This window comes from Panthera uncia, chromosome B1, assembly GCF_023721935.1.
Source record: "Panthera uncia isolate 11264 chromosome B1, Puncia_PCG_1.0, whole genome shotgun sequence".
In the NCBI taxonomy this organism is placed as follows: domain Eukaryota; kingdom Metazoa; phylum Chordata; class Mammalia; order Carnivora; family Felidae; genus Panthera; species Panthera uncia.
In genome coordinates this window covers 140,570,550-140,590,690 of record NC_064811.1, presented here as the reverse complement: position 1 = coordinate 140,590,690, position 20,141 = coordinate 140,570,550, and the positions used below count along the sequence as shown (strand labels likewise).

The 20,141-nt window shown below is 35.3% G+C and overlaps 1 protein-coding gene and 1 long non-coding RNA gene across 2 annotated transcripts in view; one reads left to right on the top strand and one right to left on the bottom strand.

The window, feature by feature from the left end:
* The window catches only part of LOC125923188 (uncharacterized), a 28,993-nt gene extending 10,039 nt beyond the window's left edge, over nt 1-18,954 (bottom strand). Inside the window, exon 1 of the long non-coding RNA XR_007457932.1 lies at nt 18,817-18,954. This is a non-coding gene — a long non-coding RNA (uncharacterized LOC125923188). The remainder of the gene's footprint in view (nt 1-18,816) is intronic.
* Nucleotides 1-20,141, top strand: part of SPOCK3 (SPARC (osteonectin), cwcv and kazal like domains proteoglycan 3) — a 487,010-nt gene that overhangs the window by 307,868 nt on the left and 159,001 nt on the right. The window contains 1 exon segment of the mRNA XM_049631295.1: nt 5,925-6,048. Coding sequence (XP_049487252.1) covers nt 5,925-6,048 — 124 coding nt within the window.

Genomic DNA, 20,141 nt, shown 5'->3' with positions numbered 1-20,141 from the left:
AGGGTTTTCCAGCATTCATGGAACTGTGTTGCCCTAAAAGATAATTTCCTCCACCTTGTTAATACCATTTGCCCTTTTCTAAGACTCATGGCAAAAGAAGTAATAAGACCAGCCTCATTTTTTTGGAGTTATAACCAATAGGGAAAGAATCATAAGTTGTTAGTCAGTGACTTAAGAATTGTCGCACAAGTCTGACAGAACTTAAAATAACTGATTGCCCAAAGGAATTGAAATGTTGGGTGTATTAACCAGACAAGAAATACATCACATCCGGCTGCCCTCAGTTGAGGTATTCAAGAGTATCTGTTTTATCAGATTATAATAAAATTGTTTTGTGGAAAAAAGTTAAGTTACTATAAGTGCACATAGAAAGAAGCAAATACACTTAAGAAACTAGGGCATAAATGCTGACGATTCCCCTTCTAAGGTAAATATATAATAAATTGGCATTTATTTTGCTTGCATATTTATGGCCTAAAGAATTGAGAATTTATAATGTATGATGCCAGGCTTAGGGAATACAGAGCTTTAGAAAAATATATAATTATGTATAGTATAAATACGATATATTATGTTTCTTTATGATTATTGATGATGTTTTGTGATATTGTAATACAAGTATTATTTGATTCTTGGCTATACTTTCATAGAAATCGTGCCTCTTTAAACATAGCTGTACTTTATCTTCCCTCTTTCATTAGTTATCCCAAGACTGGACTTCCTCCACACCTTTCATTTGCTACCTTGAAATAGCTGAAGTTTGCAACTTCAGCATTTCTATCTGTCTCTTGGCCTACTCAACATCATCCTTCACACCATAATGATATATTTGTTTCACTTCATAACACTGTCAAGTCCTAAAATCATAACATATGGCCCGTATGCACTGCCTATGCTTCTAATTTTTGAGTGCCTTTGTATAAGTAATTTTATAAAAGATTTATAGACTCATCGAATGCTCAAGATCAAATGATCCATACTGATGAAGCTTAGTATTGTATAAATGAAGAAATTAAGACCCAGGGAGGTCACTGACTTGTCAAGACTGATTAATGACATGGCCGTGTATAAAAATTAAATCAGATTGGAATGAGATTTTTTTTTTTTCTACTAACCATTTTGGTAACATCATCTGGGCTCTTTCGAAAATCAATGGAAATCCTAAAACGTGGACATTGTGTTTAAATTATATGGTTAAAATGTGCAAAATGATTAACTAAACAGAAAACCACATAGACTGTGATTGAATAAACAGATGTAGCAGTAATTAACGTTCTAGTTATTAGAGAAATGAAAGACCGCTGAACTTGCACGGGTAACCGCTGCTTCCAGTCTTACACGAAGACTGGAAGACCAGAGTGAATGGTAACTCAGGAGCACAGGAGACAGTTCAGGTAATAAATAGTTGATAAAATTTAACTGCCTCAGAATAAGTCATGTAAAGGAGCACTAGCAATAGTATAAATTCTTTTTGGTAGTTTAATTTTCCAGCTACTAGCAACACAATAACAGGTGTATTGGTACGAAACTAACCTAGTGCCTGAATGGTGGAATATTTAAGTAAGAAGATTTCAAGAAAAATCCTTGACTTTGTGCATCATAGATTACCGTTTAATTACTTCATTTATTTGGGTTCAAATATACAAGTTTTTGCTCTTTAAGGGGAAGAATTATGGCTATATAGGATGCCATGATAAAGTCAGTAAATAAATTTTTAACTCAAATCTTCAAAAATTGAAGTATATATTTTGGAAAAATAGTTACCGTAAAGGTAGACCTTTAAGACATTTATTTTAGCAGAGTTGCTATTGGAAGAGTAATTTCTAAATAATTTCAGAATTTTGCAGCCAGCTTGAGCTTGCGCTTCATTAATGGGAGCAAATTTTATTGCCCTACTTGAGAATAGTTCAAAATAATTAACTGCAAGATGCTGGGGGTGACTAATTCAGTTAAATGTCTGGCTCTTGATTTTGGCTCAGTTCATGATCTCAAGGCTTGTGGTTCGAGCCCCCATCCAGATCTGCACTGACAGCATGGAGCCCGCTCGGGATTTTCTCTTTCCCTCTCTCTGCCCCTCCCCACCTCACAGAATAATATGCCAGTGATGTTTTTGCTTATGCTGGTTTCTTACCTGTCATTCCTCTTGCCACAGTGCCAGACTCATGCCAATAACCGGAGCCGGCTCTACCTTTTTCTTAGCCCTTCACTTTGCCCATCTTGGTCTGTACATTGAGTGCCGTGATTTTGTCTCTCACTTAGAAACATGATTGTTCTTCCTTAAATAGGACCTTCAAAATATAATTAAAAGTCAAACAAACAAACAAAAGAATCTCCACTTACATGTAATTGTATGATTACATACGACATACACCGCATAGATACCAACTTAAGTCCTAGAAATTTTCGGTTATAACTTCGTCTACTTCACGAACTTTCCTAAGAACAAGACAAATATCTTAATAAACAAGACTGTGAGTAATGTGAATTCTGAGGAACATTCCTGATGCCAAACCAAAAAAAAATTCTGAATCACATGATATCTTTGATAACATAGAGTCAGGGATGCAAAAATGTCGTTCCTGGTGAACAGTGAGTGGAGACACAGCTAGCTGACAGAGTGAGCACTGCTTAGCACGAAAGGGAACCATATATATGTCCTATCGTGAGATGTCGGCAAAGCCTTGCCCAACTCCTACCTTTAGAAATAATCAGCGTTGCTCAACTCCTAAAGCCTTTATTAACAATGCAGTTTATTTGTTCCTGAGTGTTTCCTCTGTTATATCACTTATTTTCATGTGTAAATCCCTTATTATTTCAATTCTAGATGTTTTGATTTTTGAAATAAAGCATTTACATCCCATGAGCACTGGGTGTTGTATGTAAACCAATTTGACAATAAATTTCATATATTAAAAAATAAATTAAATTAAATAAATAAATAAATAAATAAATAAATAAGGAATTTACATCCCAGAATGTACTGACCCAGAATGACTGGCTGGGTCAGTAGAGTGTGTGATTCTTAATCTCGGGGTAGTGAGTTTGAGCCCCCATTTTGGGTGTAGAAATTACTTAAGCATAAAATAATCATTAAAAAAACCTTTAAAAATGTACATGCCTTATTTTTGTACATCTGGTGATTCCCATTAGTACATTGTTAATTGATTTTTGAATTTGTAGAAATATTTTTTATTCAAATAAGATTCCTAGAAATTCATTTGTATTTGTACCTTAATTACAATGTGAATCCATACCTGGAAAACCCCTATTCTATATTGCCCTTTAAAATGTAATTTGTCTTTCTACAGAAAATTAAATAAACAATTAATATTCTTCATGTGTGAGTGACATCAAACAGTTTGAGATGATTTAAGAACACATAAAAACTATAATATTTAGAATTTCAAATTTCAAATTTAGGCTCATGTTTTCTAGACTGTTTTGTTAAATACAAAATGTATTTTATAAAGACGGTCTTATGATGACAAAATGCTAAGGGATTTCTTTTGGATTTAGTGAGTATAGTAAAATTTTCATGATTCCTTGCTCCTTCTCTATTTGTTATGGCATGAATATATTAAACATGAATTCTGGTTAGCTTATCCCATCTAATGCATTTATTTAAAAGTAAGCATAACTAAATACTGGCTTAGGAAATGGTAGAGTTTGGCATCAACTCTTACTCAAAATCATGGTGCAAGTGTATGCAATACAATATATAATATTTATAATGTTGATGATACTTGAGCAAATTCTAACCAGGATGAAGTCTAAATAAAAAATATCATTTTTTATGGATGCACATTAGGAATTTGAAAGTGTTTAGTGTTCAGCAATGCTGGCTTTGAAGGAAATAAAGATAACCAAAGTGTGTGTGTGTGTGTGTGTGTGTGTGTGTGTGTGTGTGTGTGTTTTAACCTCCAAACCTATTTTACAAGTCAATTGCAATTTCACTGATTAAGAAGTCATTACAAGAATTTCTAATAAATCTTTAAATTTTTAAAAATATTTTACTTCTCTATATATTTATTCTTTGAATTAAATGTGAAAGATCTCCTAATGAATCATAAAATGTATATTAATAAAACCAAGTCATTAGTATAACAATCTTTTAGTTTCTATAGTTTATTAGGTTTTTTTTTTTAAGTTCTCTACGGTATGAATGGAAAATGAGGTGAATTGAAAAGATATAATTTATGTATAGTATATGTATACACACATATGTACATATATCCCAAATCATACAGCTTCTTCTAATAAAATACTTTTTTTTTTAAACTTTTTTTAATGTTTATTTTTGAGAGAGAGAGAGGGACAGAGCATGGAGAGTAGAGTGGCAGAGAGGGAGATACAGAATCCGAAGCATGCTCCAGGCTCTGAGCTGTCAGCACAGAGCCTGATGCAGGGCTCAAACTTACGAATCACAAGATCATGACCTAAGCCAAAGTCTGATGCCTAAGGAACTGAACCACCCAGGCGCCCCTAATAAAATAATTTTTATTGATTAGGAAACTGAGCGTGGTAATAATGTCTCCTAAAGTATCTGCATGCATTATTTTGTACTTTATTTTGATTATACAATGTGAAAGAACAATGAAAATAGAATATTTCCCCCCCTCTGATCCATTTATGTAGTTTATAAGTCTTAAAGTGGTATAGAGCAATTTTCCAAGTTTTTCAGTTATTGTTTTAATTCCCATTAGAATTTCATGCCAGCTATTTAATCAGTAATAGTAACATGGTTAATTTTCCCATTTTATCTCTTATGAGATGAACTCTGTGGCCAGGCAGAATTTTATGGCAGTCTTTTGGAAAAAAGTGACAAAATTAAAATAAAGAGAAGTGTTTGGAGCTATGATAGCTTCATGAAAAATTTTGAGAGGAGCAAGGTTGTTGGGTGGGGGGAAGAGAGGATAAAAACCTTTTCTCAATGCCCATCCAAATTTTACCAAATTTGAAACACATAGTTTGAACTTCTTTCCCTATAATGGAAACTAGTATCATATTTCTTAATAGTATTTTGGGATTACGTTTGTGTAAGTTTGATTTAATTTGTGAAAACAAGAAAGCAATTGGAAGCAAAATGTTTCTAGTAAAACATCTTTTCTCATCATGATAGACACATGGAATTATTCTCTCTATAAACAATTTTAATGAATAAGAGTGACTACTGATTGACTAAAAGATTTCTAAGTATTAAATATTTTTGCATAAATTCCCTGTTGCTTTGCTTCTTATTTTTAAGCACTTTACCCTCTCTATGTAAATTGTTCACACAAATAGGCAGAGCAATAAGTAGTTTAATCAAAAAGAAAAAACAATTCTATGTGTAGGTAGCAGAAGAGAATGGGTTTTCCCAAGTTATTCTAGATAAAAGCCTAATGGATCTATTTTGAGGTATTTTTACACAATAAAAAGAGGAGTGGCTATCACTAAGCCTACTAATTTGGCATTCTAAATTTTAGTCATTGCTGGAAAAGTTCTTTATTGCCTTTTTCTCTCAAAGTAAGCTGCTCTTATTTTCAGGCACTTTGGGTATACCTGGTGAATTAGGTGTTCTTTTTTTGTTACTGTTCTTAATAGAATAGTTCTTTACTGCCAAACAATTTTCTCTTCTGTTTCTGGGATTATGAAAAACACATCACAACTATAAGCTACACACACACATTCTATATGATGATACATAACTATTGTCTACATGTGACTAGCACAATATTTTAAAGGAATACATTCTTATTTATTATGGGAAAATCTTAATATATGACATAGAAGATTATGATGAAGAGTACCATATTAAGTTTACCGATTATAATATATCTTCAGGAGTTGGAATGACAGTGCAGAAAAGGCATGATGCTAATATAAATTTATGTACTTAAAAAATGTACTAAGTGTGGTTATTGTTGCTGTTGTTGTTTTAACAGTGTGAAGGATGCAGGAGTAGGACACAAACAATGGAGGGGTCCCATATCGTCCACCTGCAAGCAGTGCCCAGTGGTCTATACCAACCCAGTGTGTGGTTCAGATGGTCATACCTACTCTTCCCAGGTAAAGGCAATTATAGTCATTTATTATGAAATGTGTAATGTGTATTTATCATTAAGTGAATAAAATTGTTAGTTCTCCCATGTGGTCATCCAAATTATTTATTTATCTTTTAAAAAAGTGCAAATAATCTCATTGGCTTGGAATCTGATTTCATATGTTATTTGTTTCTCTTATATCAGAATTTTTAAAGTTTGAAATACTAAAATTGTGAACATTCTGAACACTCAAATAAAAAAAGCAACATATCCTGGGACACCTGGTTCAATCGGTTGAGTGTCCCACTCTGGGTTTTGGCTCAGGTCTTGGTCCCAGGGTGGTGGGATTGACTCTGCATCCGGCACCTCACTAGGTGTGGGGCTCAAGATTCTCTGTCTACCCCCCTCTCCCCTGCTGGCACTCGCTCTAAAAAAAAAGAAAGAAAAAGAAAAAAAAATAAAAGAAAGTAAAGGGAAGGAAAGGAAAGGAAGGGAGGAGAAAGGAAGGGAAAGAAAGGAAAGGAAAGAAAAAAAGGGAAGAAAAGAAAAAAGAAAAGAAAAAGAAAAGCAACATTTCCTTTGTTGCTACTTTGAAAGAGGTCAGAAATGGAAGCATGTCATATGATAATGTTAAAAAATATTATGATTAGGGGCGCCTGGGTGGCTCAGTCGGTTAAGCGGCCAACTTCGGCTCAGGTCATGATCTCGCGGTCCGTGAGTTTGAGCCCCGCGTCGGGCTCTGTGCTGACAGCTCAGAGCCTGGAGCCTGTTTCAGATTCTGTGTCTCCTTCTCTCTGACCCTCCCCCGTTCATGCTCTGTCTCAAAAATAAATAAATGTTAAAAAAAAATTATGATTATAACGACAATAGCAGCTACAATCTGTCATTATCATTAGTTCTTTTATCTTGTTATTTCCTATAGTATTACTTTTAACCCCCCCAAATCCCTTTTAACAAATGAGAAAACTAAAGATCAGAAAGATATGGCAAATTTCACATATTTATTGACATTGGAACCAAGATGTGTTTCCATCTCTGATTCAGTGCCTCTGTTCTCTCTTCTACATTATTCTGCCTCTTGATTTGGTGTCCTGTATTATTTAAATATATAGGAGCTTTTAAGAACTTTACCTAATAAGATACTGATAAATTTTCTTTGATTATGTGACAGAAGAGAATGTAGGCTCACAAGCTCTTACATGAAACTTTGGGGCCAGGTAAATTTATGAATTTAGATTTTTAAAAAAATATTTTTAAAAAGAAAATGTCACATGTTGTATTGTGTCCCCCATGGAACCTTGCCCTATAATTAAACACATTAATATCTCATTAAGAAACTATATGAATATTCACATTAAATAGGATACATGAAAAGTATAAAATAACTTTACCTCAATTCATATCTGAGTTTGCTTATTGTTAAGGGAGCTCCAAAAATTGTTGGCTACCTGAACATTTTGTTTTGTAGATACCTCTTTATGAACCATCCCTTATCATAATATATATGTCTTGACAACTTAAACTTGCATTTATAATCGCTAACCTTAATAATAGCACTGCAGTGTTAAGACGTAATCATTCAGTCAGTAAATACATACATAGTACTTATTTGGTGCTTACTACTGTGTATCTTGGTGAAGGTGCCATGTGCTTATTTGCTGAAGTTTTATAGGTATATAATGCTAGGAGAGAACAGAGAATGGTACTGGTTATCTCAATATGACCTTGATCTTGGTGAATTTAGCGTGGTCCAGAATCTCAGCTTTTCAAGTTAAGAAAATTCATGCTTTCAGCACAAGGGGGAATGAATCTATCTCATATTATGTAATCCTACTTGACAATGTAAATCATTACACTGATTTATTCAATGACAATGAAGGCTGAAGATTATAATATTCAGATTGGTGGGTAGAGCTACATGGCAAGCAAAGTTTAATCTTAATTGTACTTGATGAACATTGATGGTTGAACAAGTTGAATCAAGGAAGAGATTGGAGTTTCTACTGGCATCTAGCTAGGATAAACTTACATCTCTCTCAACATTAGAAATATATGTGCTGGAGGAACTAGTATGTTTGTGTCCAGGGTGTCCCTAGAGCGTGCTAACATTAATCCACCACCTATTTGTTTGGGACTGTCTTAGGGATGCTCCTAGTAGATGATCAGTTCTATAATTTAGTTTTACAAACCATAAAGTTACAATCATGAATGATGTCTTCCTTTCGAGACCGTAAGGGAGGACTTGCTTGATGATTTTGGATAAACACAATTATATCGCCACTCAAGATAAATATACCTATCATAAGTAGGTTAAGTCACATATGCTTCCAATGCCATGAGGTTTCTCCATTGTTCTTTGTATTGAGCACCCTGTGAAGCCTCAACTTACAAATCATTTTCAGTGACTTTATGAATATTGTTAATAAAACCATTGTAAGTAATCCATTGAATTGTAACCATTCTGAGTGATCCATTGAATTCTAAACTATTGCATTATTATTTTAATATTTATTTGCATATATATCATTCTAAATACATGCCTTGTTGATACAAATGAAGTAAAAAGAATGTGGTTCAAATGAATATGAGCTTTTAATAAACCCTAATCACCATCCTAATTTCTGTTGATTCTAATTTAACTTGGTGGTTTTTTGTCTATGGACCACCAATACTAATCTTACAGCAATGAGGCTTGGCTGTATAAAACAATGGAAACTAAATGAAGATCTTATCCCAGTAAGACCTTACATTAAATAATCCTTAATAATAATTTTTGGAAGTTTATTGGATTTGAAATTCAAAATAAGGCCTTCTTTTAATTTTACTTTTCTGTAAGACAAAGCCCAAAGCTGTTTAGGTACTGGATCAAGAACAAAGACCACAGAGGCTAATGCCTTCTTCAAAAATTAATTTTATTATTTCTCAGCATCTACTTATCAAGAGATGAAAACAGAAGATTGGTGCAGGGGTCAAAGGATATTTATTTTGGCTCTTGGATCACTCAATTTTGTCAATACACTAAGCAAATTCTGACAGGGGAGCCTTAAACAGCTTTGGGGTAGTTCATAGGCATTGGAACTCACATTAATTATGTTCTCCAAATTCTAGGGTTAGTATGGACCATGAAGCTCCTTGCTTGAGGTTTCTAATCCATCAGCTAAGTATTTCTGATATGTTAAACACTGGTCATTTCTCTGCATCCTCACCAATATTCTGTTGTTACCTGAGTTTTTTATTTTACTGTTTATTTATTTTTGAGAGAAGCAGAGGCATAGAATGAGTGGGGAAGAGCAGAGAGAGAGAGGGAGATACAAAATCTGAAGCAGGCTCCAGGCTCTGAGCCGTCAGCACACAGCCCAACATAGCTCTAGAACTCATGGGCCACACGATCATGACCTGAGCTGAAGATAGATGCTTAACCAACTGAGCCACCCAGGAGCCCCTGAGTTGTTAATTTTAGCTATTCTTCCAGGTGTGAGGTGGTATCTCATTGTGGTTTTGCTTTGTGTTTCCCTGCTGATGAGTGATTTTTTCATGTGTCTGTTAACCATCTGGATGTCTTCTTTGGAAAGGTGACTGTTCATGTCTTTTGCCCATTTCTTCACTGGTTTTTGGGGTGTTGAGTTTGATAAATTCCTTGCAGATTTTGAACCTTTTATCTGATATGCCATTTGCAAATATCTTCTTCCATTCCATCAGTTGGCTATTAGTTTTGTCGATTATTTCCTTAACTGTGCAGAAGTTGTTGTTTTTTATTTATTTATTTTTTTTGTTTTTATCTTGATGAGGTCCCAATAGTTCATTTTTGCTTTTGCTTCCCTTGTCAATGAAACGTGTCTAGTAAGAACATGTGGCTGAGGTCAAAGAGATTGTTATCTGTTTTCTCCTCTAGGATTTTGATGGCTTTCTGTCTTACGTTTAGATCTTCCATCCATTTTGAATTTATTTTTGTGTAGAGTGTAAGATAGTGGTCCAGTTTCATTCTTCTGCATGTACAGATTTCCCAACACCATTTGCTGAAGAAACTGTCTTTTTTTCCATTATATATTCTTTCCTGGTTTGTCAAAGATTAGTTAGTCATACATTTTGTCCACTTCTGGGTTTTCTGTTCTGTTCCACTAATCTATATATCTGTTTTTTTGCCAGTACTACTCTGTTTTGATGATTACAGCTTCGGAATACAGCTTAAAGTCCAGAATTGTGATGCCTCCAGCTTTGGTTTTTCCTCAGCATTGCTTTGGCTATTCAGGGTCTTTTCTAGTTCTGTATAAATTTTGGAATTGTTTGCTATAGCTTTGTGAATAATACTGGTGTTATTTTGATAAGGATTACATTGGATATGTAAATTGCTTTGGGTAGTATTGACATTTTAATAATATTTGTTCTTCTAATCCATGAACATTGAATGTTTTTCCATTTTTTTTGTGTCTTCTTCAATTTATTTCATAAAGTTTTGCACTGCTGATGGGAATGCACACTGGTGCAGTCACTCTGGAGAACAGTATGGAGGTTCCTCAAAAAATTAAAAATACAGCTCCCCTTTGACCCAGCAATTGCATAAGAAGGTAGTTATCCAAAGGATACAAAGGCACTGATTTGAAGGGGCACATGCACCCCAATGTTTATAGCAGCACTATTCACAATAGCCAAATTATGGAAAGAGCCCAAATGTCCATCAATGGATGAATGGATAAAGAAGATGTGGTGTGTGTGTGTGTGTGTGTGTGTGTGTGTGTGTGTAATGGAATATTACTCACTGATCAAAAAGAATGAAATTTTGCAATTTGCAACACGTGGATGAACTAGAAGGTATTATGCTAAGTGAAGTAAGTCAGACAAAGATAAATATCATATGATTTCACTCATATATGAAACTTAAAAAACAAAACATGAACATAGGGGAAGGGAAGGAAAAACAAGATAAATACAGAGAGGGAGGCAAACTATAAGACACTCTTAAATGCAGAAAACAAACTGAGGGTTGCTGGAGGGGTGTTGAATGGGGGGATGGGCTAAATGGATGATGGGCATTAAGGAGGGCATTTGTTGGGACCAGCAATGGGTGTTATATGTAAGTGATGAATTGCTAAATTCTACTCCTGAAACCATTACTACACTGTATGTTAACTAGATTGGATTTAAATTTAAAAAAAATAATACTGACAAGAAGCCAGGTACTATCAGCTCAGGATGTGGGACCCTGAGGATGAAAGCCCAGTGCTGCTTTGCTGGTCTTCTTATGATCTTTCTATATTTTGGTTCCCTTGCATATGGCTGTTTGTTTTACGACTACAAATAATATTCCTTCAGATTCTATTTTGGACCCACAATGCTTCCTCATTAACTTCAGCTCAATTTATGGATAGGAAATTATAAATCATGTTTCCACTGTACAACTTAAATGGAGGTGAGGGCATTACAAAGTATAATAGGTGCAAGTTGGGGGATGGGGTGGGAAAGAGGTTATCACAAGGTGGCCAAAGGAAAACTTCAGTCAAACTAGGATATAATTTTAGAAAGTGTATCTCATTACACAGTGTGACCAATTTGGAATAGTTATTTTATTAGAATTCAAGTTCTGAACTTGTCAGCTTGTCTAGAAATCCTCAGCAGAGTATTTTGATAATGTATACACAAAAATACAAAGGAACAGATGAACAATTATGAAAAAAATCAGTTTGCTTGAAAAAATATTGGGACTTTTGTGATTTTTATAAGAAGCATTTTTGTAATACCTGATTTTTTTTCTGTTAAGATGAGTAATTGACGCTTTTTATGTGTGCTTAGTTAAACTTTCATTTTAAAAGAACAAATGTTTTCTGAATTCTTTTAAATTCAGCAATGACAGAAAAATCAAAATATAAGTCTGTTCAAGGTTATTTGAGAGGTAACCATTCCTGAAATTGACACAAAAGATAAAGGTCTTTGTTTCTTTTTTTCAGGCAAAGTCTATTTTGATTGTATCATTTCAGTAAGAACTAGGAATTGTTCTCCCATAAAGCATCTATATTAGACCATGGATATATTTGTAACTGATTTGTATAAATTGGATACTACATTTGCTGAGTAGAAGTCAATAAATAATATTAATGTTTTAGAACTTAGCACGCCCTGAGGACAACACACTGAGTGATTTTGAACTCTTTTCTTTTTTTCATACTTAGTCATACAGTGCTTTGCAATGGAACTTAGTAATGGTGAATTCCTTAGATATATATAAGAAATTGGGTGTGTGTGTATGTGTGTGTTTTGAGGTAAGACAAGTAGAATACTTAACCATTATATACTGGAGCTCCCAACTCTTGCTACAGACATGCTATTTAAATTGGTTTGGGATGGGATCCTGTGAATCTGAATTTGAAAAGCTCCTCAGGGGATTTTTAAGTGTAGGCATAGTTGAGAACCACTGCTTGCATCCTTTCAAATTATTGTTTTTGAATTCTTATTTTTTAATAAACTAGAACAACAATAGCATTAGTGGGGAACCATTTGCTTTTTTACTACAATTTGAGAAAATCCCATTTTGTTTCAACATTCTACTATTATGTCTTCTTTTTCCTTATTTTTTCCATATTTGAAGTATTCTATTACTTTATCCTTGTAACAGTTACTAATTCTAGTAGCTTTATGTACATTTTGAAAGATAAAATATTTCTTGACACTTCACCATTTGGATGTGTTATATCTGTTAGTATTTAGAATGTAATTGTCCTGTGTACCTTCCTCTGAATACTTTGTCTGAACTAATTTTATGTTGGAAGATCAAAATTCAGAAATACATGTGCACTGTTTCTATTTGAACTGCTTTTCAACATAAGCTAGGTTTTACTTTTGGCTTAGGTATGTCAACTCAATCACGATTACAACTGCATCATATTAACAGAATCATTGACTGGGATAAGCTCTTATGAAATCACTGAACATTGAAGGAAATAATACGACTAAACTTTATCATAAAATTTCAGGTTTGAAAGGAACTCAATAGGACATATAGTACAGGCTTCTACACACAACGCACAGGTGCCTAATAAGATGTGTTCTGTGAGATAAATGTCTATATTCGTGGGGACCTCTAAATGTCAGAAAACCTTTCTTGTCCCTTGTCCATTGATTCGGTTTCCAATAGTCCTTTTTCCTACCCCCTCAGCATATATTGAGGAACAAAATGCAAACTCTTGTATTCAGTTGTTGGGGAAAAAGTGAATTCTTAAATTTTTACTTAAAAAAGAGCAAGAATTTGGGCACCTGGGTGGCTCATTAGGTTAAGCGTCTGACTTCGGCTCAGGTCATGATCTCATAGTTCGGGAGTTTGAGCCCAGTGTCGGGCTCTGTGCTGACAGCTCAGAGCCTGGAGCCTGCTTCAGATCTGTGTCTCCTGTTCTCTGCCCCTCCCCTGCTCATGCACTGTCTTTCTTTCTCTCAAAAAACAAATAAACATTTTAAAAAATTAAAAAAAAAATAGAACAAGAATCTTTGGGCACCTGGGTGGCTCAGTCAGTTAAGCATCCAACTCTGGTTTTGTCTCAGGTCATGATCTCGCGGCTTCCTGGGTTCCAGGCCCACATTGGGCTCTGCTCTGACAGCACGGAGCCTGCTTGGGATTCTCTCTCTCTCCACTCTCTCTGCCTCTCCCCCACTCATGCTCTCTCTCTCTCTCTCTCTCAAAATTAATAAATAAACAAAAAATGGAGCAAGAATCTAAAAGACAGATTAATAAACAGAATATTATTTAATTTTTATGAGACTCAGTTCCCAGCCCTTGCAATTATTTCATACCTATTTATTTAGATATGAACTTTCTAAAAAATATTCACCTTCATTGCATCTGAGACACTCAACTTGGGTTTCCTAGAAAGCCAACCCTCATTTTTGCACTGATATTTAAATATATTAAATCATATTTAATTACCTTATATAATTATGACATTAATTTATTTGAACAGATTTTAGGAACAAAAAAAGTGAGGTGGTGGTAAGCATAAAACTCTGTTGACAGAAATGAGAAAGTTTGGAGTCATTTATTAGTGTTACGTGTTTAGCATGGTATAGATATCAGTTATTGCCCTGGACAAAAATTGAGGGTGAACTTCCAATGTAATGTTTTCTTGTCAGCCAAAAATTATTTAGGAGAAACTAATGAATATATATCTTTTCTGTAAATATTGCATGTTTGGGTTAAATATCATTACCAAGTAAAGGCGAAGTATAATTTTTTAATCAGTTGAACTTGAACAAGTAAAAATAATCACTGAATTTTCATACTGTTTAAATATTTTCTAGGAAAATATTGAGCAAAAATAAATTCTAACTACTTTGCTCTTCAATTCTTGATTTATTTCTTTTCATAATATCCTATATTCTATATTCTAATTGTTGATTATTTAGTGTTTTATAATATGCTAATAAGTTTTAGTGTATTTAAATGCACACATAAAGTTAAGGGAAATAATTTAGAATGATGAATGATTTTTGTTTTCCAAAAAGAAAAAGGAAAATTAAGAAAATTAAGTTTAAACTTGAAAACTATGTGCCATGTCTATAAAAGGATTGTTACATCAGACTAATTGCTTCCATTGTTAAATATTTGGACAATTCTTCCATCTGTTCAATTATAAATAATGAACAATATGTTATTGCTGTGACAATGGATATTTTGGCCTTGCTTCTAAATTGTTTCGCTGACTAAATCATTTTTCTTCAACTTGTATTATATGAAGAAACTTAACTGCATCTTTATTTTATAATTTAAAACACCTTAGTACCATAATTAGCTTTGGAAGGTGGCTTTTTGAAGCTAAGTGAGCACACTGTATTTTTGAGGGTTAAAGCTCTCGTGTGTATCCATACTCTAAATACCTGCCCCATCTTCTCCTAGAGATTGCATTATGGATTATGTTATATAGAACTCTCTTTCTTTAACCTTAACAGAGACATAGGCTTACTTTCTTGGCTTGTTCAAGACTCTTGAGTTACATATATTGGTAGCTACCATTCAATGAGTTTAGGACAAAGTTATAACAAATTTCTAAATTTGTATATTGATGTATTTTTGAGATTTTAACCTTTTTACTTTTGTTTAGTGACCATGTGTTAGCCTTTCACAAAACTCAAGTTGTATTATAGGGTGTTTTTTTTTTTGTAAGTTTTAAAATTTATTTATTTGTAACTCCTTAGGAAGTTGAAAAATTGGCAAAACTATGCCTGTTCCACACATTTGCCTTTGAAATACTGATCATTAATAAAATCTAAATCTAAAAGATTTTGATTCACTGGTATGTGACTGTCTTACCCATTTCAGTGACTGTATAAGCAAGATACGTATTTTCTCACCATCTCTGTATAATCACTATGTGTTGTAATGCTCTTTAATTTCCTTCCACCCTAAATTCTGTCTACCAAGGAAATTAGTCTTGTTATGTGAACTGGCAATGGACTGAATACACTGTTGCCCCTGAAGGAAGGCAATTAAACAAAAGCAAACTGTGCCTTTCAGAAAAACAGCACACATATTTCAGAAAATGCTTCATAAAAATGATCCAAAAGGTAAATAAAGAATATAAAGTAGAATGAAAAGGTATAAACAAATATTCTGAAATATGGAAGGAGAAGCCAAGAATAATAAGGTGAAAAAAATAATAAGAGAAATGGAAAAATTTCCCAAAATGTTGAAAGGCATGAATCCACAATACAGGAAGTATAATGTGTACCAACTAAAATAAATAAGAAATTTAAACATAGACACATTGTAGTAAAATAACAGAGTCTCAAAATAAAATCTAGTGAAACAAAAAATTAAATATTATGTCATTAGACCAACATAAATTATCTCAACCAGATTAATGAGATTCAGAAAATAGTGGAAATATACAATTTAAATATTGAAAGAAAATTAAAGAAAATTCAAAATAAGTACTTCAGGAGAAAATATCGTCCAAATTTGCTACACAAAAATCTTTGAAAAGATTGTACAGTACAAACACCCAATGCCTCTGATTGCAAGATGCACAGAAATACGAGTAACCCATGGCGCCCTACCTCCAAACAATATCCCACCTTTCATTTCCACATCTTTTGACTTCCAGAGAATTTTTCTGTAAGTACACCACTCCATCAACCTTTCCAACTAGTTTGTCTCATGCAGCATTTAATTAAGGCAAATTGCAAGGAAGTTCCAAGCAGAAGAATGAGAGCAACCTGCATACAATGGTGACCTCGACTCAGAGTGCCTGGGTGGCTCAGTCAGTTAAGCATTCCACTTCGGCTCAGGTCATAACCTCATGGTACATGGGTTCAAGCCCCATGTCGGGCTCCCTACTGTCATCTCAGAGCCTGGAGCTTGCTTCAGATTCTGTGCCTTCTTCTTTCTCTTCACGCTCTGTCTCTGTGTCTCTCAAAATGAATTAACATTTAAAAAAAGGGGGGGGGAACCCAATATTGACCTCAACAGTGTCTCCCTTTCCCACTCCGGGGTCATGGCCCAATCACCTGAACAAATGCCTGCTAGGAACAATGTGGTATCATTGATCACTTCACCTAAGATCAGTGCCAAATTTGTATCAACTTTTCTAATTGGGTACCTCATGTTGTAGAGAGAAATTCCTGTCAAGGTGCTCATAAAAAAATGAGTCTTGTATGCCACCTGGAACTGAATAGCCAAGTGTGATTCATTTAGGAGAGATCTCAGTTTTCTGAGAGCCACATGATCCACTGGTGGTGCTTCCCAAAGCAGGTGAAGTTCTCTTAGACCACCGCTGAGGTGCAAATCACCACGTTTTCTATATGGAGGCAAATGAATGCCTGTTTTCCATACAAGGTTATAGTTCCAATAGTACACATAGTGTTGTAGAAACAAAATAATGTTAAAACGGGTGTGACCTGCAAGTCACAACTACATTTTTCTGTGGACACAGATTGACAGTGCATCAAATGTGACCTTCCAGCCCACTAGAAGATCTTTGATTTTCCAGTTGAATTAGCATAATTGATTCTACTCCTTATTTTTGGAGTGATGCTTGAAAGCAGTCTCTTCAATCTGTCCACTTTTTGAAGCAACCAACTGAATGGCATTCAGCCATCTCACTGAATGGTGGAGAATGGAGATGGGAAAGACTTCTGGCGGTATTGGCAGGTGCCTTGCATGAGAGGTTCAGGATCTGGTGCCATCGCTTTCTCTTTCTGATAGACTTCTCAGTTAGATTAAGCAGAAGAGAGAAAAACATATCTAGGGAAAGGAAAATCCAGCAGTTAAATTTAAGGCATTTGCGACACTTTGGGAAAGCCCTACGAGGGCACTTTCCTTGAGGAGGAAAGAAATAAGGGTGGCTCTGAAAGACAAAAGACCATTAAAGTCTCACCCTCTGCCATTTCTCCCAGAGTCTAAGGGTCCCCTCCCTAGGCACTGAGGTTGTTGCTCTCACTCTATAAAGACAAAATTAGTGTACCCCAATATAAAAATTAAAATTTCCCCTTTCTTCCTATCAGCTCCTAAACACTACACATGAACATTTCATCTACAAGAGTCCACCTGAGGAGGGACAAGGGGAATAGAAGTTAGAGAGAAGCATTTTGTTTGCAACTTTTAGCTTCATGGACTACTGTCAGGGGACTTAAGTGAGCAGTGTGATCCACGACCATGTTAATCCAACAAGATAATCCAAGTGGCTGAATCAGAAATAAGCCTGAATTCCCACAATTCCCTTTGAACAGGCTGTCACCTGCAGGATACGGCAACCAAGCCAGCCTGACTTTGCCATTAGGAGAAGGAAAGAAAAAGCCTGAATATTGAAAATAGGTACCTAGTACGTCTTTTCATCTTGTTAGTTACTAAGGACCCACCTGAGAGGCTTAAATTCCCTTTCTGGAGACAGCAAAATTCAGTGACCAAACTGCTTTGCTAAAGTGAAGGAGGCAGTCAGAAACCTCTTTGAGGAGATTTTTGAAGAGACCATGCGAATGCTTACAATATCTGAAACTTGTGGATAGTAAAGGGCATTAGATACCTTACCTGTCACCCTGTTTAGTAATTTTGTGATAAAAGTTTCACAGCTGTCAGACTACAAGTAATCCAAAAACTCAAACATGTGATGCATGTTTGTTTCAAAGGACAAAAGGACGTGGCCAGAGTCAGTAGATAGTACTGGAATAGCAATAGCATCGCCTGAAAAAAATTTCAACAGAGACTTGAAGCTGAAAGAGTCCATTAGGGTTGTGGAGCCGTAAAGACAGCATTCTGGACAGCTTCCAAATACACCTGTTGGTTTAGTTGATATAAAGGAACAAGCAAAATGTCCAGGAGAGGAACATACACGTTTCAAGACTCAAAAAGTCCAGTTAGGTACTGGGACTGCTTTATGGCACTGATGACGAAAGGAATAACACTTTTCCTTCACTGTTGGTGAGACTGAGCATTGTGAATCCACCCAAATAGTCCTAAGAAACTTCACTTAGCAAGCAGACTTGTGAATTTTTTCAGGAGTTTATTCAGCCATCCCTGCTGGTGGAAGTGTAATAATATTACAGTCAGAGTCATTGAGACTGAAGCTTCTGACTTTCCAACAAGTAGGGCATCATCTGTATAGGAAAGTGGCAACAGTGGCAAGGAGGTTTTCCCCCTAGAAAACTCTTGGCTCTTGGCTATATCTTGATAAGGGAGACTTTACGCTGATACTTATCAGACAGCAAAGTATAAACGTATAGCACGTTAATACCTGCTATACGTTCAGATGTAGAAGCAACTGCAACATATACTGAGTTGGTCCTAAAAATCCTCACAAGAAAAGTCACGTTGACTTACCTTCCATATTGTAAATGTGCCCAGATGCCACTGTTGAATCCAGGGTCACCTTCCCCAACAGAATCAGGCATGATGGATGGTGCTTGCATCCAACTTAGCCATACACGTTTGAATCTCTTCCCTAGTCCAGCGTTCTTCAGTACATTTGGATGACTGCACACAGCCTTCTGTCTCATTTGGAAATAGAGAACCCTTGATCCTACTGTCAAGATAGCACCACATTCCTCCTCCTGGCTGGTGGCTAGTAAACAATAACCAGAGCACTATTTAAATAGATTCAGCCAACCTTAGCTCTTGCTGTTCAGGCTCAAAATTGTCAATAACAGAACACTGGATGATCCTTTTTCTACTTTTGGCTCATGACTCAGGTGACAGCATTCTGAGCATTCATTACTGGGTCTTGAACAATCTTCTCATAACTTCTAATCTGGTCCACGGAGCTTAGTATCCTTTCATTTCCAGAAAACTATATCTCTGTGAGCATCCCATCCTCATTGCCAAAAGAACTATGAAAGTTCTGAGATGTTTACCCTACTTGCAAATAGATGCCAGGGTTTATACATGCTAGCAGAAGACCTAAGACTCCTGGGTCAGAGACAAAGTAATTTATTACTTATGACACAAGGAGCATAATGTTTATATTTGCGTCAATTCTCCTTTTCCCACGAGTCCCACAGGCACAGTGCAGAGTAACACACACTGGGTTTGTGTCACAGCTAAGGAAATCTGGATATTTCAAAATGGTCTGTAAAGAAGCCTGCTCCAACTTTGCCTTGTGGTGAGACATTATTTTTATTTTACTGGGAAGCAAACAAATCTGTCCTTTCTTCCAGATAGGAGGCAGAATTATCACCGTCTTGCATAGATATTAGTATACAAACAAAATTGAATAGATAATACAAAACAGAAGGCTATCAGTGCCTCTGCTCCTAAGATGTAGGGAAACACAAGAGATCTATAGGGACGTGTTCTCCAATACTACAAAATAATAAGATAGCTCTACAATGTCGGAAAAACTAGATTTCCCGATAAAAGTCGTAACAGATGAAAAGGATTACTACAAAATGATTAACATGTTACTTCACCTAGAAAATCTAATAGAATAAATCTAATCTTTTAGGTATATAATAAAAATGGTTTCAAGGTATATAAAGCAATTTCTACAGGGAGACATTGTCAAATGTCACTCACACATTGTGAGGTTTCAGCTCTCCTCTCCTAATAATTAATGGAGCTATAAGGAGAGAGAGAAAAGAATTAGGTTCCTTCCCTCCCCTCCTTGGCTCAGAGTAAGTCAGTGAATCCCCTGCATAGTGGTGAATGGA